The sequence below is a fragment of the Drosophila guanche genome, unplaced genomic scaffold, assembly GCF_900245975.1.
Source record: "Drosophila guanche unplaced genomic scaffold, DGUA_6, whole genome shotgun sequence".
Lineage (NCBI taxonomy): Eukaryota > Metazoa > Arthropoda > Insecta > Diptera > Drosophilidae > Drosophila > Drosophila guanche.
Window position 1 is genome coordinate 1,594,544 of NW_022995752.1, and position 23,302 is coordinate 1,617,845.

The following is a 23,302-nucleotide window of genomic DNA, read 5'->3' on the forward strand; positions in this document are numbered from 1 at the left end:
GTGTAGCAACTGGGGATAATGTTGCGATAGCATAGAGAGTTTCTGACAGCGCATCATACCAAAAGGAGTCGTTGAAACACATTAGAAAAGTCGAACATTCGCCAGAGAAGTGTTTTTTAAAAACCGAGTTAGAGTCAATTAAATAACAATAAAATAGAAACTAATTTTTTTTAAATTGTACTCTTCCTCTCTTGCATCATAAAAACGGAAATGAATGCCTAAAAGTTTTTCCAACTATTCACATGCAATTTCAACACCAACCAAGAGTACGAGTTTGGGGAAAGGACAAAAATGAGAATACAGCAGTACACAAATAGCCAGAATGCAGTTTCAGTCTGCTCCTGCACTTCAACCAGACTAACCCACAACGAGTGAGGCACTCGAATGCATTCGTCGTTGTGCACCTCAAGTGAGATTAAATAAAACTGCACGGGAAATTGAAATGAAAATTCAGCAAGGCAAACAAATTTCGGAACAAGCTATTGCCAGCCATCTATGAGATACATTCTCCAGGCTCACCGCCTCCCCCTTCTATATAAAAACCTTTCATTTATATAGATAGAATTCTACTTATTCGTACGGCAACTTTTCCGTTGAAGTGCCGTTGTGGCAGCTTAAGATACTGCCACTACCCCATGCCCCGCCGCACTGCCCGGGCATAGGCAACTTAACTTTGATGAGTTTGCAAAGTAAAAAGTGGAATCGTGGCTGGCTTGCTCGTATATTGCCGGAGAGGGCCAAGTGCGGACTTAACTGTGCCGCTTGCCTTCCTACCTTCTGCCAGCTGCAGTCGAGTGTGTTTGAAAATATGATTAAAATAACGAAAATGACGAGCGCACCTCAACCCCGAAGAGACAGTAGAAAATATTAGCTCGTATCTGCCACTATTTGTTCTGAAGTTAATTAAATGCTTCGAGGGATGTGTACCATTGAGATTTTCATTGCTTTAATTTCTACGAAAATCGAGCTAACATTAAACTGAAACTCAAATATCGGGCAATTATTTCCAGCCGATTTAGAATTATCTTTCACTTAACCGTAATCCACGGTAAGCTGTTGGCATGCCACGAGGCATTTAATTAATTTCACTTCATTTTGATGCGCTGCCTATGCTACGTATACGTATAAACGTGCAGCTTGTGGACTAGGACGAGATACGTAAGAGGATGGAGACAATGATGTCTGGAAATGGCGCACTGGAGCACTGCAGGCGCATATCTGCCGGATGCGCGGCTTGTTTGGTAATTTCCTTCACGGATGTGCATGCAGTTGCAGGAGCAGCCGCAGGATCTGCAGCTGCCAGCAAAACGGAGCCAACAGTCAAGAGGGCAGTGAGCTGGTCAACGTGGGGTTTTGTGTTGTTTAAGTATGTGGGAGAATGTGTAAAAATGGCTTGAGCGCAAGATTTCTTTGCCAAAAACCGGTTGCAACAAAAATGTATGTCCCGATCCGTTGGTCATGAAAGCTTTCAAAGGCGCCCACAGCCTTTTCCAATTGAGTAGACACTTTTGGGCAAACACAAAACCGCAAAATTCCCCAAGCAAAGGCCATATCTTGTACACTGGAAGCTGGACCCTGGATCCTAATCGATTGGTAAGGAAATTTGAAACAAATAGTGGGACCCAACACAGCCCCTATGTGGTGCTGCTTCGACACACTTCAAATGCACTCTGGGGACTTCTTTTCGTTTCGTTTTGCCATAAATTAGGCAACAGATTTTTTGTCCACTGCCAGTCGTGTCAACGACAGGGAATCCCCTTGAATCCGTCTGTCTCTCTGTCTGCCTGTCTCCAATGTGCATGTGCAGTAGCAAGAATATTCAATGGGGTCCAGAGCAGAACCGACAAAATCCAATGCATGGGCAATTAATCTGTCCACGTCCGGGTGGGTCCCATAGTTCCCTGAAAAATCCTTACAATTTCAGCAGGAACTACTCGTAAATGAAATGCTGCTGGTCCGTTCTAAAGCTTCCCATATTTCTAAAGAAATTATTTGATAACAGAGATTAGCCCTGCATCTGACCAGAGATGAATGTTTGATAGCTCTGGGATTGGTGGTCAGGCCCAAACGGATGCACAATTAGGCTGAGTGGCTGGTTAGTTTTCCTTCCACTTCTTCAGAGAAGTTTTCTTCAAATTAGTGTGAAAAAAGAGGAAGCGGAAGAGTTTGATGGGGTATGGGATGGCAACTATCAAATGCAGAAGCCACAAGTCTGAGACGATTTCGACATAAATTCAATAGAACGAGGGCAATAAGTGCATTAGCAGCATATTTCACAGATTGGCAGACACGTCGCTAGATGTGGTTCTGTGGTGAACCGAGGAACCAACCGAGCAGACCAGGCCACACCATACCATGCCATCAGAGGACAGAAAAGAACAGGACAGGACAGGAGAGCACAGCGCACAGACAGTTGCCATGCCAAGACCAAGAAGTAAGCCACAAATTGCATGAGATCATAAATATTTCAAGCATAAAGTACGAAATATGCAAAAGTTTTGTGCTTTCCTTTCCTTTGCTTTCCCTTGGAGTTGGTGTTGCTGTCTCTCTTGGTATTGCCAATGCCATTGCCATTGCCCAGTGGCCAGGTCCAGTGCTAGTGCCAGTGCCCAGTGCCCTGGCAGTTGCAGTTCGCCAGATACGAGGGACGTCAAACGAAAAAGAAAAATATATTGCTAAATTCTCACACAGGAAACGGGAGCAACATCAGCAACAGCCAGCGGGTGGACAACGGCCAGAGCTCTCTTCTTGTCCGTTGTCCGCTGTCCACTGTCCGGCACGTGCACTACGCCAAAATAGCAAACGGAAGTTCAAAAGAGCAAAGGGCATGTAACGCCATTTCACTATTTCGCTATTCTTCTCTGCCTTTACTCCTGTCCTGTGAGCTTCGCGCAGTTTTGGCCAAGCGATTGCGGCTACAAATTTGCAATAAGCAATTTTTCAATTTTCAATTTGGGCAGCAAGGACAACGGCATCGCTTGGGCTGGACGAGAATATGCAAAACAGCAGCCACATATCGCCCGACACCATAACTCATCTGACATACGCAGTAGGGTGCTCCGAAGTGAACCCAAGCAATTGCGAGGTCCATCAGGCAGAATCACACCGTGTTAATTCAATAACATTTAAATTTGGCAAATAATAAACATAAGAATCACTGAACAATCAGATCATTTAAAAGGTACACAAACCTTACTGCAGAGTCCATTATTTCACACTTCATTAAGTCTATCACCTGTTTTTCGCCACAGACTTTCTGTGGAGCTGTGTTGACTAGCAGCAAAGCTGTACCAGCTTGTCAACACAACACCAGCTTTGTCTTTCTTCACAGTTTAATCTATCCATAGAATCTCCCTACTGCTGTGCAGCTGTCACTCTCTCTTGCTGCAAAGCTAACTCTCTCTTCAAACGATCCCACTCTTAACGCACGTTCATGCACAGCAAACTGTGCCGATCGAAAAACAAATGTAACGCAATATTCGGCAGGTAGAACAAAACTTGCACTTATGTTTGCCTCTATCCCGAAACGACTGAAGGAAAAAGTTTGATCGCTTAATGTGACTGTCCCATCACGGGTAACGAGTTGCCAATGCCCCAATCCTCCGTCTGGTCGATTGAATTCCGGGAGTTGTAATGGAATCTGATTGAACTTGGAAACAATTACACTTACACAAACATTTTCGTTGAGTTATCTTTGTTTATATAATAAACGCAATATTCTTACACCATTTGCTGCCACAAGTCTAAGTAGATGTCTAGGTTAAAAATAAAACTTTAAGTGTGCCCATAAAGAGCCGAGCCTGGGCTGGCTAAGTGGGTGTGAATTGGAACAATCAAAAAGCCTTTCTCTGGCGATTGCATCTTCCTGTAGACCCTGCCGGAACAACGTATATTTGTGTACGTATCCATTACGGAGCATTTGAAAGCAGATAGGTGGATCAGCTGTAGACTGCCTCAACTTCTGCGTCATAGTCGTGGCCTAAGTGCACGTAAATTGAATACAATTTCGAAAAGTTGTAATACACAAGGCAGGCAATGCATACAACACTCACCGAGAAAGTGGGGTGTTGGGTGTGGGCCTCAGACAGAATGAGATGTAGATGTGCAGATGTATGTGGGAATAGTTTCGAGACTGTTCGATAGACACACGACTCACGACTTCAATTCGAGTCCATACAATAGACCTATGTACATGTACATATGTTGGTACACACATTTACGTGTACATTTGCTGCACAGACTTCATAGGCGGAGATTTACGCAAGTTAAACAGATTGTCAACAGGAATTGTAAGGATGCAATGAGGTGGAAGAAGGATGTTTTTAGCTAAGGAAGGGGAAGAGACTGGTACACGACATGCTGACGCCCTGTGCCTGCTGGTCCCATGCAAAACTTAATTTGTTAAATCATGTCCCAACACTTCGGAACAAATGTTATCCTCGAGGAAATTAATGCAATTATTGTCAACTCGCAGTCGCATGCGAATACTGCTTTTGTTTCATTACATTACATCATATGTACATACTTTCTCGTATCTCAAACTAGATACCAATTTATGGAAATGACACCCGGACGACAGACAGCATTCAGTTTTGCGGTGTATAATATTCAATTATTGTGATATGAAAATTTATGACATCCCTCTGTCGAAAGAATCGGAAGTTAATTTTGCGTTGATGGGAATATTATTATGTTTATAAAGAGAGATACATATGTATGTTTAAATTTTAAATTTAGCACCATGAAAATTATTTTTTTCTTTGAGATATTTTGTTAAAACAATGGTTCTGATGAACTTATCCGAGAGAGAGAGAGATAGAGACTTTAGTTGGAAATATTTGGAAGGAAAAGGACAAATTTCATTAAGGCTCAAAAAACTTCAAATTGAAAAGAAATTTCCACAAAATTGCATTACTATAGTTTACTTTACATCTCCACAAATTTGGCAGAACCCCCAAGTGTCAAACATTTTCTTTGATTTCGTATTAGACACATATTCCTTAACTGTTGACCAAAGATTTTCCCAATGGTTCATATCTGGACACTGAGCAAGAGAAAACATTGAATAAAAGTCGCTGTTTTAAAACCCCTTAGAGCTCTCTATCTGGTCTGTTTTGGGTCATTTTCCTGATGAAAAGACACAACTCAACGGCATTTTCTATTGCATATAAGGCAGCATTATTGTTTTAGTATATAATAACAAAGCAATGTTGATTCATCATCGATTCCAGCACGGGTACTTTACTACCTCCATAATACGAAAGGCATGCACATACCATGATTCTTGTCTCAACATGATTATTAGATATAAATATGTGTCAAAGACTTGTGTTTTTCATTTGGTAGTCGTTTTAAATAGGATCTAAAGTTTTGAAAAAAAAAATTGGATTCCTCCGGATCACAGGATCTAATCTAGCTTTGCTTATCTTTGGACATTTTGTATCATTTTTAGATGAGGAACCTACTATTTTCCTCAAATGAGGATAGCTTTCTTCTTTTGGATTTAAAGTTTTAATCCTTTGGCTTTTTTCTTCCCTAAAGTGCTATCGACAACTCATAAAAACTAATATTTTTTGACTGTCTGTTTACAAACGACTTAAACTACCGATTATTATATCAATTAAAAACATAAAATATCAAAAAGCTCGGAAAAGTAAAAGTTTTTATGGAATACAAATTATGGGTGCTATTTTTGTTGCCGTTCAATAATTGCCAAAATTATTGAGATCCGCCAAAATTGTGAGAGTAAGGACACTTCTCTCAGATAGGAGACATCTCAACCTACATTATATTACTAAAAAATGTTGTATAGAACCATGTTTTTTAAACAACAACGTAGGTGCACATATTGTTTTATTCAATGTTAAAAAAAGCTTCAACCTGCCAAACTTAATCCCAAGCTCCACTCAAACAGTTCATTCTCAAAGATTTTCTGATCCACTCAGCCTGCAGCATAAATCCAGATTGAGCGGAGTCAACACCTGAAGCTCTCTTACCAAAACCATCACTCAAAATTAATTGCACTGGAGTTGTATCGACTCTCTTTACTGTCTCTTGACTCCAGCATGCACTCGACTCAGTTTTTGCCTGACTCTTAGCTCTTACCTGCACTCGACTCAATTTCAGTTGGTTCTCTTAACGGTATTTTGGCTCCAGCACACACCACACTCGACTCAGTTTTTGCGTGGCTCTCTTAACTGCATTTGCGGTCCTGGACACACTCGACTCAATTTCAGTTGGCTCTCTTAACTGCATTTTGGGTCCAGAACCTACTCGACTCAGTTGTGAGTTGAGAATAATGTGAATGCCTCAAGGCAGCTCTTAGCTGCACTCGACTCAATTTCAGTTGGTTCTCTTAACGGTATTTAGGCTCCAGCACACACCACACTCTACTCAGTTTTTGCCTGGCTCTCTTAGTTGCATTTGCGGTCCTGGACACACTCGACTCAATTTCAGTTGGCTCTCTTAACTGCATTTTGGGTCCAGAACCTACTCGACTCAGTTGTGAGTTGAGAATAATGTGAATGCCTCAAGGCAGCTCTTAGCTGCACTCGACTCAATTTCAGTTGGTTCTCTTAACGGTATTTTGGCTCCAGCACACACCACACTCGACTCAGTTTTTGCGTGACTCTCTTAGCTGCATTTGTGGTCCTGGACACACTCGACTCAATTTCAGTTGGCTCTCTTAACTGCATTTTGGGTCCAGAACCTACTCGACTCAGTTGTGAGTTGAGAATAATGTAAATGCCTCAAGGCAGCTCTTAGCTGCACTCGACTCAATTTCAGTTGGTTCTCTTAACGGTATTTTGGCTCCAGCACACACCACACTCGACTCAGTTTTTGCCTGGCTCTCTTAGCTGCATTTTGGATCCAGAACCTACTAGACTCAGCTGTGAGTTGGGAATAATGTGAATGACTCAAGCCAGCGACTCTCTTAACTGCAATTGGAATCCTGCAGCTCACTGGCAAGTCCGCTAACATGAGCTAAAACGAAATTGCAAATAAATAGCCAATCAAATGCTTGCATATTTAATTATACGTATATGTAGAACTGTGTAATTTTTCAGTTTACAAATAAAATGTATTTCTTAGTTTATTTATTTTCCTTAGACTTTATAATGGCGCTGACGGTAGTGGCGAACGAACAGCAGAGCCCCAAAACAGAGCCACATGCCAAGAAAATACGGATAGATGGCCCCTTTTTCTTGCGTATCAATTTCCATTTTCAGAACGATCACATGGTCCCGATAGTTCAGCGTACAGTTTTTACAAATGGTGTGATTATCATTGACAAAGTCATCTTCATTATCTAAGGCCTCAAATGGCCATCCATGCACCGATCCATGCAGCAGCAAAAGACCGAGCAACTGCATAAGTAAGCAAGGCACCAACATCTCCAACGAACTCCAATATTTGGCAGCTAAAACAAAACTGAACCTATCTTTGGATCTGTCCTGAAACGACTAAAGGCAATTGTCGGAGCGTTGACTACGACAGGCCCACGGCAGGCGGATCACTCGTCTGGTCGTGCGAATGCAATCCGATCGTACTTGGCAACATTTATACGCACACAATTATTTTCCTAGAATAATCTTTGTTTATATGGGAGTTGCTTACAATCTGGTTACACCATGTACTGCCGTATGTCGATATCGCGTTCCCTGAGCTTCTGGTCTATCCACTGCCGGTAGAACTGCAAGTTCGTGTAAATTCCCAGCAACTGTGGGCCTTCGCAGCGCACTGGCTTGGCCAGCAGGCCGGCCAAAACAAAGCGATCGTCGTGACCGGGGAGCGGACACATGAGGGGCACTCCATCCATGCCACCATCGCCGCAGACAAAGTCTCCCTTGTCCCCGCCAGCGCAGAGCAGTGTGTCATTGAGGGAGTACCGTCGACCCAGGTAGGACAGCCGGAGTTTCGCCATGCACTGATCCCGTGGCAGGGCGTAAAGAGTCCAGCGCTTAGGCAACGTCACGGAGCCACCGAAATCGATTCGCCGCCAGCCAGAAACATAGCACTGGCTGTAGTTGTACACCATCTGGGGCGGAGGCAAACAAATCAGTTGAACATTGGGCGCAAGCTCGAAGGGAGGCGACTCCTTGGCCAGCAGCAGCACTGCTATGTTGTGGGCCACCGGTGTCTGCGTATAATTGGGATGCAGCAGCAACTCCGCCACCTCACGGGTCTGATGGGGTTGCGGCTCCAGCTCCACCGCAGCATCCCATTCACCAGCCACCAGACGAATATTCTCGGACGTCTCGTTCTGCACGCAACGAGCCGTGGTGAGGACGGTTACGGGTGATATGAGCGCTCCACTGCACAAATAACCAGAGGCCCCATAAATGGCCACCAGCCACGGAAACTCGCCGAACTTTGCTTCCTGCTGCTTGTACCCCAACGGGCGGAGATAGTACCAAAGATCTTGACGTCCACCACATTGCCAGGAGTTTGCTCCTTCCAAAGTTCTGACTGTGGGTAGCTACATATGAGAGTGGAATACAATTGCATGAGTTTCTGTCTGTTCAATCACTGTCTGTCCTCACCGTATCGTGGATATTGCAGCACTTTTCCATATAATGACACTGCTCATCTAGCATGGTTCTGCTGCGATCCGGATAGAAGTGGCCTTCCACCATGAGACCCTCATTGCACTGCTCGGAGGGCACACAAATCTTCTCCTCAGCGCAGCTCTTGAAGCCTAAAACACCCGCTGCAAGGCAGCCCAAAAGCCACACAACCACAAACCGAGTGAACCACATCGCTGCACTTGAACTTGAACTGTGCGGCTCGTCCGGTGGCTTTTATAGCCTCATCAAGGGTCAGGCGGCGGCCAACCTCTTGATTGGGTTAAATATAACTGAAAGTGTGCCCACAGTGACCCATTAAAGTGCTATAAATAGCTATAAAAAGACTGGGCTGCATAAGTGGGTGGGAATTGCATCTTCCTGTACCATTCACCCAGCCGACAACACGTATACGTAAAACGTATCCATTACCGCTGCGACGATGGACTGTTTCTGGGGAGGTGGATCAGCTGTGGATTTGTTCAACTTCTGCGTCATATCTTGGTGCGCAATCATCGCCTAAGTGCACGTAAATTGAATCAAATTTCGACAACACTCACCGAGAAAGTGGGGTGTTGTGTGTGGGCTTCAGACAGATTGCGCTGTAGACATGCAGATGGATGTGGGAATAGTTTCGAGACTATTCGATAGACACACGACTTAAATACGAATCCATACAATAGATACATACAATTGGCTGAGATTTACGCAACAAATAAACGGATTGTCAACAGCAATTGTGAAGGATGCAACGAGGTGGAAGAAGGATGTTTGATTATTTATTGTTACAATTCGATTCTCGAAGATACTCATAGATGGATCGTAAGTCTGAGCGCTTCTGTTCATTGTCTAGACTTCTCCAACAAGATTAAATAATTCGCGTGTTTACACATACATGGTAGCTTTTATTTCCATCATGGCTCATGTGAACTTAAAATGTTTAAAAACAATTGAAGCATTTAAATATATGTTGCGTATTGTGCCTTGATGTAGCGCAGGGTCTGGTATGGGCAAAATAAAAGTAACTCAAGTAGATGCGAGAATATGACGCGAATGATCGATTAGTTTTAAGTCTAACAAAAGGGTCTTATGTATGTAGAATCATCAATGTAATCTAACAAAATACCTAATGCAAGCGGTAGGTAATATAAGAATATATGTAAAAATTGTATAAGACCTACAGAAGATATAACCCTAAATAATATGCCTGGGCTCCGATCTTTCACTTTAATATTGCGACAGAATCGATCATGGATGCTATATGTGGCATTCTCTTCGCATTTATTAGAGCGTTTGAATGGAGTTTTTGTTGTTGTTGTTGAAGATTGCTGCATCAACGTCCTTGTCCAAATCCCAGCCAACGGACGCAACGTCACAGGGTGTCATTGAAGGGTAGCTTGGTACCCTTGTAGTTGGGATTGATGGGTCCAGGCATGACGTGCGGCTTGAGGGCGCTCTTGCCAGGCAAACGGTCCGCATCGTATGGCAAGCCGGGGGATAACTTCAACTGTCGATAGTAGTCGCTTTTGGGATAGGAGCTGTTGCGCTTCACTTGAATCTGCACGCGCTTGGCACTTCCCCTCTGAGGCGTGGACGCTTGTTGTGGAAGACACTGGGCTGGCTGCGGCGTCGTGGACTTCTGGAGTGTGCTGTTTATCTGTTTCAGTTGCTGTTTGCGCGAGGGCAGGAAAAGCTCCTGCTCACCAGCCTCGAGAGCCGTTTCCCAACCATTGGCTGCAGACTTAGGAGGGTCGGCAGCTTTTTTGGATGCAGGTTTTGTTTCTGGTTCCGGCTTAGGCTGCGCCTGCGGCTGCTCCACCTTCTTTACCTTCTTTGCCTTGGGCTTGGACTGCTTCGCTTCCTTCGGCTCCTTGGCTGGTTTGACCTTATCTTCCTTACCCTCCTCGGCGTCCTCCTTGACTTCCTCCACTACCCAGGCGTTGTTGATGCTAGAACGCACCTTCGCATTGCGTTTTACCTTCTTCTGCAGCTCTGGGGGCAGAGCCTTGCCAATTATGTCGTCGTAGTTGTGCTCATCTACCTCCTCAAAGTTAATGGACTGCAGTAGACGCTTGCGCTTGGACTTGTTGAGTTTTTTTAGTTTTCTGCCAGTACCAAAGACCTCGTCCTCCATCTCCTCAATGTCGGCCACCTTCTGCTCCACCAATTCGGATAGGGTTGTGCCTTCCACCTTGGGCATGGTGCGCACACCCAGCGGGAATTCTCCATTCTTAAAGGTCTCAAAGATTTGGATTAGCTTTCGTAAACCTTTGCGACGTTTGCTGTTGAACTCGTTTGTGCGCAGCAGCGTCTGCAGCTCATCCAGTACACAATCCGCATTAAGGGGAAGCTCTGGCATGTGGACATCAACATTGCCAGCGCGTGGATCAAGGGAGGTGGCACGCTGCGGCTCCTCCTCAGTGTTGCCCTCGTCATCTTCTTCGTCAAAGCCCGAGTCGTGTTTCTCAATGTCATCGATGCTTGCGGTCGGAAAGCCCATTGTCTTCCAGGCGTTGTATTTTTCGCTATAGTCTCGGCCCAATTCGCTTTGGTACAGCAAATGGTAGAGCACTCGAGTCCGGCACTGGGCCACCAGCTTGGCGTCGCGCTGTGTGCCCACATAGTTGACAAATGGGCGCAGAAACAGATTTACCTGGCCGGCTGTAATCTCTCCATTGGCCGCCTTGGCAAGTTCCTCAAAGAAAATGTCTAAGTAGTGCATTGTCAGACCGCGGCTTTTGGGTTGCTCCGCCAGCACAGACTGCAGCATGCTGGTGTTAAACGAATCGATCAGCTCTGACGACCACTTTTTCGCCTTTAGCAGCCGCAAGATATACCTCAGCATGCGGCGCACAAGCATCAAGAATTTGTCCATTCGCCATTGGTCAATGCCGAACCACTCCTGGCACATGGTGCGCATGAATGCGCTGAAGTACAACAGACTGCAATCCGTATTACCACCGAAGCTGTCCACTAGTTGGGCCAACTGCTCGGCCAGCTCCTCCTGCACCAGCGGCTTGTCCGACATCCACATGTTGTAGTACAACCCCTTCCAAATCCGCATAAAGTCATCTTCGGTGAAGGAAAAAGTTGTGTTTGCCCGCAGCTCAAAAAATTTGCGTAATTTGCGCATTTGACGATTTCTTTTTGTCAAATCGTTGCAGGCCAGGGCGCGGACAATTTTCACTTCTTGGGCTATGACGATTAGCTCCTTCGGAACCTTTGGCTGTGTTGGCTCCTCCTCGTCTTTATCAATGGCAGCCTTCTCGGCAGAGCGCTTGATTGGCTTCTTCCTTGTCACCATTTTTAATTGAAATCAAGTTTTAATTTTAATTGCAAAAATTCGTATGCTGTGTGTATTGAATGCGGCCTCTGCACGTGTTGAAACAAATCGATTAATAGATAGTGCTTCGCGGTGCTTTACAACACGGTAATGGAGAGTGTTAAGTGCAAGAAAGTGCAATTTCTCTAGGTAGGGTATGTTTTTTTCTTCCTAAATGATGCATATTAATACCAATATTTGGATTAGTAAGCTTATAAAAATAATATCACTGCATTAATTTGCGTGTTTTTAAAATACGATTACTCGTTTTTTTCCGCGCGCCGCTTACCAGCACTACTCTCAGCTGATATAATACACAGCTTGCTTTTATTTCATTTTACACTTCAATAAATTAAATACAACAGAATTGTGTTCAAAATGCCTGTTCTGAGCGTGTCCAAAGCCGAGGAATATCAAACATATATTAATGGTGACAAGACAACGGTGGCGCTGTTTGCCGCCGACTGGGCCGAGCAGTGTGCTCAGGTGAAAGATGTGTTAGAAGAACTGTCGAAATTACTGGGTGACAAACTGCAATTCATTAGCCTAAATGCCGAACAGTTTCCAGAGATTTCGATGAAGCATCAAGTGAGTATTATCAGGTGAATTTGGGATTATCATATATTTGCTAACTATTTGTGGCCTTCATCAAGATTGAAGCCGTTCCCACAGTTATTTTCTTTGCCAAGGGCTCGGCTGTGGACCGTGTGGATGGAGTGGACATTGCCGCTATCAGCAGCAAATCTAAGAAGTTGGCAGAGAGTGCAAGCAGTGCGGCATCCACCGGACAATCACTGGATGACCGCTTAAAGGCCTTGGTCAACAAGGCTCCCCTAATGATATTCATGAAGGGCGATCGTAATGGTCCACGCTGCGGGTTCTCCAAACAATTGATTGCTATCGTAAATGACACGAGGTGCGCACAAAGTTTAGCCAATTGTTGAATCGATCTCATTAACTGGTTGTATTTATTGACAGTTTACCCTATGAGACCTTTGACATCCTGAGCGATGAGGAAGTACGCCAAGGCCTGAAGACCTACTCCGACTGGCCCACATACCCACAGGTGTATGTGAAGGGTGAACTGATTGGTGGCCTGGACATTATAAAGGAACTGCTGGCGAACAAGGAGCTTGAAGCCACTCTTAAGGGTTAGACTTCAAGGCTTTTGCATTAGACTCAATGATGACCTCTTTTATACAATTTAATAAAAGAATTGAACAAAAAACATTTGAAATTCTTTCTTGGAAGTTGGACTTCTGCAACACTGAGTGACTTCTAAAACGGCTGTTGTGCAACACCGTCAGCTGTGACACCGGCGTCAAATCATTTCGCAAATTTTCGTGCATACATTTTGGTTCTTTGTGCAAATCTTTAATAATTAATTCATGGCTGATGCAAATAACGCAGAGGCTGCTGCAGGTGGCGAGGATAAGAAGCTGTCTGATATTTTCCTAAGTGGCTGGAATCTCTACGACGAGCTAGACGTTAGCGATCTTCCATTCAATGGCAGCGAATTTCAGGTCAGATATGCATACATATGTATGAATGTCTAGTGTGTAAATTGATGTAATTTGTATCTGCAGAACAAGGTGAAAACTGCCTTGGGCCACTTTGAGGAGGCAACAGTGGTTGTGAACCAAGTAGGCATGTTCAGTCCCAACGAGCTGATTGACGAAGTCTCCACCGATTCGTTGCCGTTTATGTTGTTGCCCTACTTCCTAGGGAAACTAACGACCAAAATTAACAATCCGAACAGCACAGAGATCATGGATCTAGGCGAAATTTACTTCAAGGATCATCTGCAACGTTGCCAGGAGTACGAGCTGTGCGAGGCCCCCAAAGGGACCGTGCAGCAGACCAACAAATTGGAAAAAAGCGAGCAGCGGGAGCTCGTGGAGGCCGCCTTCAACCGCAATGATAAAATTGCTCAATATCGTAAAATGAAGGAAATCGACGAGTACATGGCACGAATGCGGACTGCCGTCAAAAATAAGACGGCGGATGACGAGATACGCAGGGAGTTCTTCTTGAAATATCTGGACAAGAGCATCATAGACAGCAAGCAGGAACTGGAATCCTTGGGCATGATGAAGGAGCTAGCTAAAATGCGTATTGCTCGCTTGGCAGGTGGCGAGTCCAGCCCTAACGATGATCCTCCAGCTCCATCTGGCAAGCCGTTGGGTTCACGAGGTCCTTCCAGTCATGGCCATTCCCATGGTCATAGTCATCACCATCAAGCGCCCAAGCCGAAGCCACTGCAACCATTTATCATTACTCGCAATGCCACACAGAAGGCAGTTTTTGGCTTGGGATATCCCAGCTTGCCCGTCATGAGCGTGGATGAGTTTTATCAGCAGCGCGTTGACGAGGGCATATTCCCCGATGCGGAGAAGTCGGCCAAAATGAATCAGGCCCAGGCAATAGCGGCTGCACGCGATCCCAACGAGCAGGAGGACGAGGAAAAGGCTGTGGAGGATCAGCTAATTGAAGAGGACGATCCAGAGAATCTGGCACGTATGAGACGCATGGATGAGTACAAAGATGTGGTGCGCCGGGGTGACGGAAATCGTCACAATCGCAGCTAAGAAACTCATTTGTATTTTTGTATTTTAATAATAAAAAGAAATAGTACTCAAGCGTGTATATACTTTTAAATTCTCCGCAAAAGCAGTACAGTGCTGTACAACGTCAAGCAGCAGTTTGGTGTTGCAAAACACTGCCCGTCACATTCCAACTCCACAACCCCACTAATAACAACAACAAAAAAGACTCGAGGGCACATACAAATTAACAAAAGAAGTCTTGCTTAAGCACAAATACGCAATTGCTTGCAATTAAACAAACACCCCGCACAAGTAGACAGTTGAGTAGAGTCGAGTTTTACTAAGAACATAAGGGAAAAAGAACAATTTTTGTTATTCCGTAGGAACAACACAACAGCAGAAGATGTCTGTAAGCGATTTTATCAAGGGCCTGCCAATCCACGATTCCAATAACTTCACTCACCTAAGCAACGAGCACGGCATACGCACTTCACAGAAGCGGGCCTCTGTTTATTTGCCCACCGAAGATGAGGCCTCGGAGCAGCTCATTGTGATGGACAAGAGATGCGTTCTCTTGCGCTATCTCACGCAGCAGTGGGACAAAAAGACATTGCAGCGTAAGCGTGAGCATGGCAACGAGGGCAGTGCCAACAGCTCCACCCCTAATGGCAATGGAAGCAACAGCAAAAAGCGCCCTAGAATAGATCCCAATGAGCTGATCTGAGTGGCTGGACACCGACCGATATGAAGCAACCTACGCACGCATACATACTTACGTTTATCCCCCTCATGTACACTGTACACAAACGCCCACACGCATAAATATGTTTTAATCAAAACATCAGTACAAACAAATTTTTTTAACGGAAGTCCCACTACCAAATTTTTTCTTTTAAACACTCAGTCAGAGGAGCAGTCATGCTGTAACCCCTAAATAAAAATGATAAAAACCATTAATGAGGTGCTCCAATGTGTTTTACTCTTTTATCGCAATTATTGGACTTGACTACAGTAGTTTAAGGGCTAGTTAATGGTGTCCCAGGTCCTTGGGGTCTGGTTTGCCGTGCTGCTTCTCCCACCAGATCACGTACTCCTTCTTTCGTTGCTCCCGCTTGGCGAAATACTCTGGATACTGGGCCTTCTCCAGGGGATGCCAGTAGTCCAGGAGCCAATCGGGTGGGATGACCTCGCGCTCGAAGGCGCAGCCACCAGCGCTGTTGGCAACTGCAAATGGTAAATAGTAAGTGGTTTCTCGTTGCAATTAGATTAGGCTGTTGTGCTTACAATTTCTGGACTGGAAATGCTTAGTCTCGAAGAGCTCCTTTTGGCCAACAGCCAGCAGTCGAATGCCTTCGCCCAGATCCTTGTTGCGGTTCTCGTCGAAACGGGCGCGCATCTGCACAGCACGATAGCGGTAGTCATTTCTAAAGGGGAGTTAAGGCAACCAGATGCACTTCGTCATTATATAATCTGCCGCAGATATGTTCAACTACACTTGCCGTCGGTCGTACCACGCCTCCAGGTTGCGCAGGGCACGCTTGTACAAGCTGCACACCTGGCGCTTGTGCGAAACAATTGCCAAGGGGACCTGAGCCATCGTTTGTATTCGCTTAATTTGTTAAATTCTACAGAAATTACTGCCCCAGCACAGCAACAAACACAGCTGTCAAACAGTGGTGTTGCACAACGTCCCTACTAACATTCATTTGACAGCTGCAAGTGCTGTGAAACGTTTTTCTTCTCGCCCTCCAACAGTTTTATGAAAATATTTTAAAATGTATCAAACAAAAAGATTTAATAAATTATTCACAAGCAATTAAATTAAAATTAGGTGTCCAACTATATACCTATGCAAAATGCATATTAATCCTCTAGCTGCATAACATTCATGATACACTGAACAATATGTTCAGGTATATTCAGTGGGCTCTCGCACAGGTCGCCGGTGTTTTTGTCGTACATGTAAATTTCATTGACGACTCGATTCTCGTTCTCGGGATCGAGGGACGACACAAGCACCAACGAACCCTCTGCCAGCTCGGAAAGGATTTTCTCTATTCCATGTTCGGTGGCAGTCGACGCGACTGGCTCGTCCGTGTTTGCGGCTGGTAAAGGTAATGTTTGATCGGCAATGAAATCAATTATAAATGCCTCTGCTGGCTGTCCCGTTGGCCCATCCGTGGAAGGCTCAACGTCGCTGACATAGCTTAGGGTACCATCGTCCATATTGATGATGGTTTTATCACGTGTCTTACTAATATCTACTATGAACTCTTGATCGTCCGATAAAAGCGCATTTAAGTCCTCCTGCAACTCCCCCCGATTGACATTGTTACATCCAGTTTGTTCCGTTTTGATAACTGCTTCCTCCTTGATTGAATTCAATGACGGCTGATTAGCCTCCATTTGTTTCTTTTTCGAGAGGCGTTGCCGGGGCTTTCGCTTGACCGCACCGGTCCCATCGTTCTCATCCGGCTCCAAAGCCTTACAGCGCTTGGCCCAGGCGTGCTTGCCAAGCATCTTCTTGGTCACATGCTCATTCTCATAGACCGTGTCCCCATCGTTCATGCTACGCGCAGCCTTGCTGCCCATCAATTTTGTGCGCTGGAATTGGAACAGGACTTTTAGTATTTTAAAATGTTAACATTTGGCACGACTTGAAACTCACCTTCTTGGTGTTGCCAGCCTGAGCAGACATAATGTCGTGCCACTTGCGCTCCTTTTCCTCACGGTCGCGATCCTCCTGCTCCAGCTGATCCTTTAGCTCCTGTATATTAAAGGCCTTGGGATAGAGCAGCGCCTTGTTGATCAGCTGGCTATTGGTGCGCTCCTCCCGCTTGTACTTGAGCTTGAGATCTCGCCGTGTACGCTGCGGAAACATTTGGCACATCAGCGAGAAGTCTGTGCCGATAATCTGCAGGCTGCGGTAGAAGCGCACCGTCTCCTCGGCGGACCAGTACGGCGTGCGCCTGTGTCGCTTATAAAATCCATTGTCACCTGAGCAGGAGGTACGAAAGTATTAAAATATGTGAGCGAGAAAGGCAAACTTCTTGCACCCTTACCAGTGGTCTCGTCCATGAGTATTAGAGAGGAGTTGGCGAGCACCTTGCGTGCTTCCACCTCGGCTGTGGTTTCAATCTCCAAAGTCTTTTCATCAATGATCATCTCCCCGTTGGCATCGAGCTTCAATTGCGGCACGGGCATGGCTGATGTGGCCTCCTCTTTGGCGTCCATCAGTTGATCTGGAGTAGGTTTTGTTTCCTCGGCACTGGACTCGGCCTTGATTGTGGTTATCAGAGGCTTTTGTTCCATGGGATTGTTTAGGGGATTGTAGAAGATCATGTCGAACATTTTGAAAGTGGATTTGTCTGGAATACCGTTGTTGAAGCGCGTCTCGAAATCCCTTCGAGCGTTCACTCGTTGTCCCGACTGATTGACCTGGCTTTTATCGTCGCCCTTACGTTGCTTGCCGCCGCCTTCCGAGTAGGCAGAACAAGTGGATTCCGTGCGTATGCGTCCCATGCCAGGACTCATGACGGGTGGAAAGTATTTGAATGGAGACGGGGGCATGGGCGAGGCTACCTGCTGCGGCGTGCCCATCGACGAGCCGCTCAGGTAGCGCTCCCTGCGTGTGGGCGTTCCCGGAGACTGATAATCGCCATCGTAGTCGCCGGCCATGGGGGAGCCAACAAAGCTATTCCTTCGCTGGCCAAACACAGGCGTCGGACGCACACGTTGGCGTGCCTGAGTCTTGCTCGGGGACATGGGAAATCCATTGGCGGTTTTCTGCAAGTCCATTTGTATCACATTGTCCTCAATGTCAGAGTGAAACACCTCCTCCAGCTGGCCAGCCGAGCTGACGGGCATTTTGAAAGCCATTGCATCAGCATCTTCCAGCTCCCCGCTGGCCACGATAGCTTCTTCTTCAATGTCTGTCCCAATTGCCATTGCCTGCTCCTCTAGCTCTTCCTTCGGCACCTGAAGATCTTCTTTACGCGCCTTGCGCTTGATGTGCGAAAGATTGGCCATAGCCTTGAAGCGCTGGCGCCGCATTGACATCCTCTCCGTGTTTTATTATATCCTTTTCCAGCTGAAATGCAATTTCACACATCAAGTTGAAATAAAAATCGGTGCAACAAACACAATATCGCACCACGAGTTTCTATAGTCCAGTGTTGGGAAACTTTAAATATGTCAGCACAGTGGAGCAAGGCCTGCCAAAAAACCTCTAAGAAAATAATCATTTCATATATAGATTCACGATTATATTTTTATTGTTCGTTCGGCAAACAACTCTTTTTTGAGTTCCAACTTTTTAGTAACATTTGTACCTGGTCAATGCGGACTCATCGTCTGAGACGAACCAATTTCGGTGTAGCGATTAAATTACAAAAAAATATATATATAGACTTACACTCATAAAAAGGCCGATACAAGGAAACCATTTATTTACAGTAAGTGTAGAGGTACATAAAATTGTGTGAATTATATTATACCCACATTGCTTTTCATGTTTCCACTCTCCTACCATTAGTGCTGTCAACTGCTCGAATTATGTCACATTTCACAGCACTTCACCCTGTAACGACACAACAACACCAACAATAACATTAGCATAGAAAATGTGCAGCATGCACGTTTTTTTAATTGGTTAGAAATGATAAGCATAGCCATAACATAGCCAACCACTCGTGCATTGGGACACCTGTCAAGTCGCTAGCAAGGGATACAGAATCAAAATTTGCAGTGTTAAGTCAACGAGTGTGGAGTAATCGAATAATCGCGGAGGAACATTAACAACAGTGAGCTGCTGCCCCGTCCAACATTCAGCTGTTATGCAAGCAGGGGGCAGACAAGCAGACAATTGAATTAGCCGGCATGCTGCTCAATCGATTTGTCTTGGCAATTAAAACCCAATCCCGGGAAACTCTTCGCGCCTGGAGCTATCAGTGCGAGTCGATCTTCGCCCAGCGCTCGCGGCGCATCCAGCAACTGCTGACATTCTATCAGTCGGTCTACGGTACACAGGGTCTCAAGCAGCTATGGCGCGCCTACTATCGCCGGGAGCTCCAGCCACCCATACGTGGATTAATGCTGAGCGCCGTGGGACTCATGGGACTGAACATAAAGCGGATGGGCAGCGACGGCTTCGACTGGAACAAGGAGCGTCTGTCGCTCTCCAACTTTGACATGTGCCGACGGGACATTGAGTTCATCAACACACTGCCCAATAACCAGCTGTGCGAGAGCTGCAAGGCCAAGAAAATGAAATACTGCTACTGTCAGCTGGGGAATCAAAGGTGTCGCAAGAGCGGTGCATCTATCCCGTCGACGAGCAAGCAGGGGCCGAGCCCAGGCTCCGGTCCGGACAGTGGCTCCATACGCAATTGTCACACACCCATTGGGTTGGATACTCGAGAGGCGCCAGCTGGAGTGGTTCGCATTCAGGCCCAGGACGATCACAAATGGGAGCCGTACTTTAGTAAAAACGAGTTTAGCATCTGGAGGCGGGAGGAACGCTCATCTTTGTACTCATATAAGGTAAACTTGAGCACAAATTGTGAAATTCATCGGTTGTAATGCTTGTGTTTCCCTGCCAATAGGTATATGCGCGATTTGATGACATCACAGCCGACGATTTCCTCCATGTGCAAACAGATCTTGACTATCGCCGACAGTGGGATGACACGGCCCTGAGATTGGAGCTGATAAGCGAGGACCCTGTGCCGGGTAGCAACTCGCATTTGATCTACTGGGAAATGCAGTGGCCCCGGTTGTTTGCGAACCGCGACTACGTCTACTGTCGACGCTACATCAAGGATGAGGCACGAAAAATGATATTCATTTGCAATCGGGGGGCCAAGCACAGCACATATCCAGCACTGTCCGGCAAGGTGAGGGTGACCGACTACTGGAGCTTGATGGTCATCAAGCCATTCCGCGGATTCCACGAGCCTGGCCTGCATTTCATACTCACCTATTACGACGATCCTGGCATACCCATACCGCAGAACATCAAGTCGTGGGTGACGCAGAAGCAAATGCCCGAATTTCTAACTAAAATGTATGTGGCCACAAAGAACTATGCCTGCACGCGTGCCCTCAAAATGAAAGACATGTTCAATAGCTTTAATATCATCAACGAGGACTACACGGCCAATGCCCAGCGTGGCAGCTGGCTGGGCAGTTTAAGCCGGAACAGTGTCAGCCACAGTCACGACGATGAGACAAAGAAGCGTTAAGTTAAGTTCGATCTCTTCTTTGGTTTCCCCATTCACAAGGCTCCTAACCCCAAACAAAACAGACCCTCTGATCCGTTCTCCTATTTCTTGCGACCATTTCAACCCATTTTTGGCAAAAATAAACCTAAACCTATTTCTAGCATTAAAACCCATTTCATAAAACACCACAGCAAATCTAATGTGCAATATACGAGACACACCGGTGTGTGCAGGCCTCAGTTGCTCCCATGAAATGTGTGCCACATGATTAAGGCTTTATACATACATGTATCTACATAGCTATTGAATTGAAAATATATTACTTATAAGGTTAGATATTGTTTTAAAAGCGATTAGAAACTATTGAAACTACAAATGTACAATAAAAGAATTGCAAAAATTATACAAACCCCTCGGGAGATACAGTCTCCTCTCACATTCTACCATGCAACGAGTATTGCCTGTTGTATGTCTGTCAGATAAGTAATATCAGAGGCATTCTCCCTTCCAGAGGCACTCCAGAAACTTCAAATGAAGCTTAAACTTAATTTATTAGTAAGCCAAGGCGTGGGCGTACATAAATTCATATATACTCTCCGGTTAAATGGTGAGAAATTAATTATATAAATGGAATACAACTAGGAATTATTACACGAACTGAGATTGCAAAAGTAGTGAGAAGGAATAGAGAGAAACTATCTTTCGTTAGTTGCTCGGTGTCACGCGTATCACAGCTCGGTGTGGTCCGTTGTGCTCGGCGGATTGTTCACGTAGGCGATAAAGTCCTTGCTGGTGCGTCCACCATTGTAGTCCAGCTTGATTTTGAGGTAGGAAAAGTACAGGATAGTGGGGTATCCACGGACATTGTATTTGGCACAGAGTGCGGAATGCTTGGTACAGTCAATGGCGGCAAATGCAACGCGTGGATCGTCCTGCAGCGCTATAGCAGCCGCTGTAAACTCTGGCTTGGTGTGTTTACAGTGTCCACACCCTGTGGAAAAGAAGATAAATATTAATATGTAATCCCTTTGTAGACCAATATTCACACTTACATGGCGCGTAGAACATGACCAGCGCATGCTTTTTGCGCTTCAGCGTCGAGCTGAATGTCTCGTCATTGAGGAAGAGCACCTCGTTGCTATCCTCTTCCTCCTCCCATGCCTTCTCCGGCGGTGGAGGCGGCGGCGGCTCCCTGGGATCCCGCATAAAGTCCACAATTTTCGATGCTTCGCGCACATTGACATCAAATTTGTAGACGCCATTCGCAAAGTACTTGACCGTTGGGTAGCCCTTGACCTTGTGCTTCTCGGCGATCGGCTGCTCCTTGGTGGCATCCAAGGCGGCCAACAGGCCAGGCACCTTCTGTTGCTTCATCTCCAGCGCTGCCTTTTCATACTCGGGCTTCATGCGCTTGCAGTGGCCGCACCAGGGAGCATAGAACATGACCAGGGCGGACTTTTCGTCCTTCAGTGCGGGCTCAAAGCCTTGGCTGGTGAGATGAACTACTTCCGAGTTGGTATCCGCTGACCACTCCGGTTCCTTGGGCTTGGGCGTGGGCTTTGTATTCGGATTCAGCATGAATGCCACCAAGGCGTCCTTGGTGTTCTCCCCCTCGTATGTGAAGCGAAGCTTGCCGTTCTCAAAGTAGATCAGTGTGGGGAATCCTGTGAATCGAAATGTTTAAGGTATGAACGTACGAGAGGGCGGGGGGGCTTACCTGTTATGTTGAATAGTCTGCGCACGGGTGCATTCTCCTGGCGCTCTACGTTCATAGCTGCCAGCAGATAGCCACCCTGAGACTTGAGCTCAGTGGCCGCCTTGCCATAGTCGGGCTTCATTTTCTTACAGAAGCCACACCAGGGCACATAGAACATAACCAGCATGGGTCGTATGTCCTTGCGAAGGTGTTTCGTGAATGTGGCAGCATCGCTGAAGTGCAGTACATCGTCGCCTTCGGCATCTTCCTCCCAGGGCAAGTCGCCGGATGGATCACGCATGAACGTGACAATCGAACCGACACTCACCTGTCGATCGTAGTCCTTGTGGTAGTCGCCATCTTTGTAGTGCTTCAGCGTGTACCGGTCGGGTGTGACTTTCAGCTTTTTACACAACTTCTTTCTGTCCTGCTGTCCACAGTCCACCAGCAACATTGTGCCCGTGCCGCGTACCGCCTCTGCAGCCTCACGGAACACCTTCAGTTCGGCGGCCGCTGCCTTGGCACTGGTCACATACAGAGCCAGGACATTGTTCTTGGTGCGCAATAGTTTCTTAAAGTCCTTGTACTCGGACACGTCCTCCTGCACAGCGGAAGTTTTCGTCTTAGCGGCAACAAGTGCCACCAGCAGGAGGAGCAACACTATCCGGCCTGAGATCCACATCGGGGCTGTTCGCACTGCTCACTGATTGGACTTTATGGGTTTATATTAAGGCGCTATTTGTTCTGGTAACAGTGCAATTACATGTTTTATACAATTTTAAAGCGGATATTCTAATATATAGCCAAAATGCTGTGAGAAGAGACGGACGTGGACGTAGCGTAGGGTTGTTGAATGCAATCAAATGTACATCGATGATCAGCAGAGATGTATGGTTATCGATTTTTTGTTGTTTGATATTTGAATGCAACTGTTAAACTGGCAGTCAAAATGT

The 23,302-nt window shown here is 45.9% G+C and overlaps 9 protein-coding genes across 11 annotated transcripts; 4 read left to right on the forward strand and 5 right to left on the reverse strand.

Annotated features, from left to right (window-relative positions):
• Window positions 1–7,550: 7,550 nt before the first annotated feature.
• LOC117588202 (phenoloxidase-activating factor 2) lies at window positions 7,551–8,774 on the reverse strand. The gene is made up of 2 exons (XM_034279335.1): window positions 8,544–8,774; window positions 7,551–8,479 (listed from the first exon to the last, which is right to left on the reverse strand). The coding sequence occupies exons 1-2, from the start codon at window positions 8,757–8,759 to the stop codon at window positions 7,625–7,627; spliced, it is 1,071 nt and encodes a 356-aa protein (XP_034135226.1). The 5' UTR covers window positions 8,760–8,774; the 3' UTR covers window positions 7,551–7,624.
• Window positions 8,775–9,448: 674 nt separating this feature from the next.
• On the reverse strand, window positions 9,449–11,984 carry LOC117588200 (ribosomal RNA processing protein 1 homolog). The gene has a single exon (XM_034279333.1). The coding sequence runs from the start codon at window positions 11,866–11,868 to the stop codon at window positions 9,937–9,939; it is 1,932 nt and encodes a 643-aa protein (XP_034135224.1). The 5' UTR covers window positions 11,869–11,984; the 3' UTR covers window positions 9,449–9,936.
• A 197-nt stretch (window positions 11,985–12,181) lies between these two features.
• Window positions 12,182–13,091, forward strand: LOC117588203 (glutaredoxin 3). Its single transcript, XM_034279337.1, has 3 exons — window positions 12,182–12,474; window positions 12,540–12,802; window positions 12,865–13,091. Exons 1-3 carry the CDS (start codon window positions 12,265–12,267, stop codon window positions 13,040–13,042), a joined length of 651 nt encoding a protein of 216 aa, XP_034135228.1. The 5' UTR covers window positions 12,182–12,264; the 3' UTR covers window positions 13,043–13,091.
• Window positions 13,092–13,195: 104 nt separating this feature from the next.
• Window positions 13,196–14,525, forward strand: LOC117588201 (immunoglobulin-binding protein 1). Its single transcript, XM_034279334.1, has 2 exons — window positions 13,196–13,409; window positions 13,473–14,525. Exons 1-2 carry the CDS (start codon window positions 13,275–13,277, stop codon window positions 14,472–14,474), a joined length of 1,137 nt encoding a protein of 378 aa, XP_034135225.1. The 5' UTR covers window positions 13,196–13,274; the 3' UTR covers window positions 14,475–14,525.
• Window positions 14,526–14,609: 84 nt separating this feature from the next.
• LOC117588205 (DET1- and DDB1-associated protein 1) lies at window positions 14,610–15,287 on the forward strand. 2 transcript variants are annotated; one of them, XM_034279339.1, is made up of 2 exons: window positions 14,610–14,751; window positions 14,816–15,287. In XM_034279339.1, exon 2 carries the CDS (start codon window positions 14,836–14,838, stop codon window positions 15,154–15,156), a length of 321 nt encoding a protein of 106 aa, XP_034135230.1. In that variant the 5' UTR covers window positions 14,610–14,751; window positions 14,816–14,835; the 3' UTR covers window positions 15,157–15,287. The 2 variants fall into 2 exon arrangements, with proteins under 2 accessions (XP_034135230.1, XP_034135231.1); XM_034279340.1 differs by having other exon boundaries at window positions 14,614–14,744.
• A 101-nt stretch (window positions 15,288–15,388) lies between these two features.
• Window positions 15,389–16,113, reverse strand: LOC117588204 (NADH dehydrogenase [ubiquinone] 1 beta subcomplex subunit 9). Its single transcript, XM_034279338.1, has 3 exons — window positions 15,932–16,113; window positions 15,717–15,856; window positions 15,389–15,656 (listed from the first exon to the last, which is right to left on the reverse strand). Exons 1-3 carry the CDS (start codon window positions 16,027–16,029, stop codon window positions 15,460–15,462), a joined length of 435 nt encoding a protein of 144 aa, XP_034135229.1. The 5' UTR covers window positions 16,030–16,113; the 3' UTR covers window positions 15,389–15,459.
• A 117-nt stretch (window positions 16,114–16,230) lies between these two features.
• On the reverse strand, window positions 16,231–18,640 carry LOC117588199 (transcription factor TFIIIB component B'' homolog). 2 transcript variants are annotated; one of them, XM_034279332.1, is made up of 4 exons: window positions 18,586–18,640; window positions 17,495–18,522; window positions 17,101–17,429; window positions 16,231–17,036 (listed from the first exon to the last, which is right to left on the reverse strand). In XM_034279332.1, the coding sequence occupies exons 2-4, from the start codon at window positions 18,489–18,491 to the stop codon at window positions 16,296–16,298; spliced, it is 2,067 nt and encodes a 688-aa protein (XP_034135223.1). In that variant the 5' UTR covers window positions 18,492–18,522; window positions 18,586–18,640; the 3' UTR covers window positions 16,231–16,295. The 2 variants fall into 2 exon arrangements, with proteins under 2 accessions (XP_034135223.1, XP_034135222.1); XM_034279331.1 differs by having other exon boundaries at window positions 17,495–18,609.
• A 363-nt stretch (window positions 18,641–19,003) lies between these two features.
• LOC117587685 lies at window positions 19,004–20,816 on the forward strand. The gene is made up of 2 exons (XM_034278578.1): window positions 19,004–19,973; window positions 20,036–20,816. Exons 1-2 carry the CDS (start codon window positions 19,311–19,313, stop codon window positions 20,672–20,674), a joined length of 1,302 nt encoding a protein of 433 aa, XP_034134469.1. The 5' UTR covers window positions 19,004–19,310; the 3' UTR covers window positions 20,675–20,816.
• A 369-nt stretch (window positions 20,817–21,185) lies between these two features.
• LOC117587684 (protein disulfide-isomerase A5) lies at window positions 21,186–23,202 on the reverse strand. The gene is made up of 3 exons (XM_034278577.1): window positions 22,371–23,202; window positions 21,706–22,317; window positions 21,186–21,644 (listed from the first exon to the last, which is right to left on the reverse strand). Exons 1-3 carry the CDS (start codon window positions 23,029–23,031, stop codon window positions 21,382–21,384), a joined length of 1,536 nt encoding a protein of 511 aa, XP_034134468.1. The 5' UTR covers window positions 23,032–23,202; the 3' UTR covers window positions 21,186–21,381.
• Between the last annotated feature and the right edge of the window lie 100 nt (window positions 23,203–23,302).

Coding starts and splice junctions, on each gene's coding strand:
- LOC117588202 (XM_034279335.1), bottom strand. CDS start 8,759: ATGTGGTTCACTCGGTTTGTGGTTGTGTGGCTTTTGGGCTGCCTTGCA. Junction 8,480..8,543: donor GCTGCAATATCCACGATACG/GTGAGGACAGAC, acceptor TCTCATATGTAG/CTACCCACAGTCAGAACTTT.
- LOC117588200 (XM_034279333.1), bottom strand. CDS start 11,868: ATGGTGACAAGGAAGAAGCCAATCAAGCGCTCTGCCGAGAAGGCTGCC.
- LOC117588203 (XM_034279337.1), top strand. CDS start 12,265: ATGCCTGTTCTGAGCGTGTCCAAAGCCGAGGAATATCAAACATATATT. Junction 12,475..12,539: donor AGATTTCGATGAAGCATCAA/GTGAGTATTATC, acceptor GCCTTCATCAAG/ATTGAAGCCGTTCCCACAGT. Junction 12,803..12,864: donor GCTATCGTAAATGACACGAG/GTGCGCACAAAG, acceptor ATTTATTGACAG/TTTACCCTATGAGACCTTTG.
- LOC117588201 (XM_034279334.1), top strand. CDS start 13,275: ATGGCTGATGCAAATAACGCAGAGGCTGCTGCAGGTGGCGAGGATAAG. Junction 13,410..13,472: donor TCAATGGCAGCGAATTTCAG/GTCAGATATGCA, acceptor TTGTATCTGCAG/AACAAGGTGAAAACTGCCTT.
- LOC117588205 (XM_034279339.1), top strand. CDS start 14,836: ATGTCTGTAAGCGATTTTATCAAGGGCCTGCCAATCCACGATTCCAAT.
- LOC117588204 (XM_034279338.1), bottom strand. CDS start 16,029: ATGGCTCAGGTCCCCTTGGCAATTGTTTCGCACAAGCGCCAGGTGTGC. Junction 15,857..15,931: donor GAGGCGTGGTACGACCGACG/GCAAGTGTAGTT, acceptor ACTCCCCTTTAG/AAATGACTACCGCTATCGTG. Junction 15,657..15,716: donor GCATTTCCAGTCCAGAAATT/GTAAGCACAACA, acceptor TACCATTTGCAG/TTGCCAACAGCGCTGGTGGC.
- LOC117588199 (XM_034279332.1), bottom strand. CDS start 18,491: ATGTCAATGCGGCGCCAGCGCTTCAAGGCTATGGCCAATCTTTCGCAC. Junction 17,430..17,494: donor ACTCATGGACGAGACCACTG/GTAAGGGTGCAA, acceptor CCTCCTGCTCAG/GTGACAATGGATTTTATAAG. Junction 17,037..17,100: donor AGGCTGGCAACACCAAGAAG/GTGAGTTTCAAG, acceptor TTCCAATTCCAG/CGCACAAAATTGATGGGCAG.
- LOC117587685 (XM_034278578.1), top strand. CDS start 19,311: ATGCTGCTCAATCGATTTGTCTTGGCAATTAAAACCCAATCCCGGGAA. Junction 19,974..20,035: donor CATCTTTGTACTCATATAAG/GTAAACTTGAGC, acceptor CCCTGCCAATAG/GTATATGCGCGATTTGATGA.
- LOC117587684 (XM_034278577.1), bottom strand. CDS start 23,031: ATGTGGATCTCAGGCCGGATAGTGTTGCTCCTCCTGCTGGTGGCACTT. Junction 22,318..22,370: donor CAGACTATTCAACATAACAG/GTAAGCCCCCCC, acceptor TTCGATTCACAG/GATTCCCCACACTGATCTAC. Junction 21,645..21,705: donor GGTCATGTTCTACGCGCCAT/GTAAGTGTGAAT, acceptor TCTTTTCCACAG/GGTGTGGACACTGTAAACAC.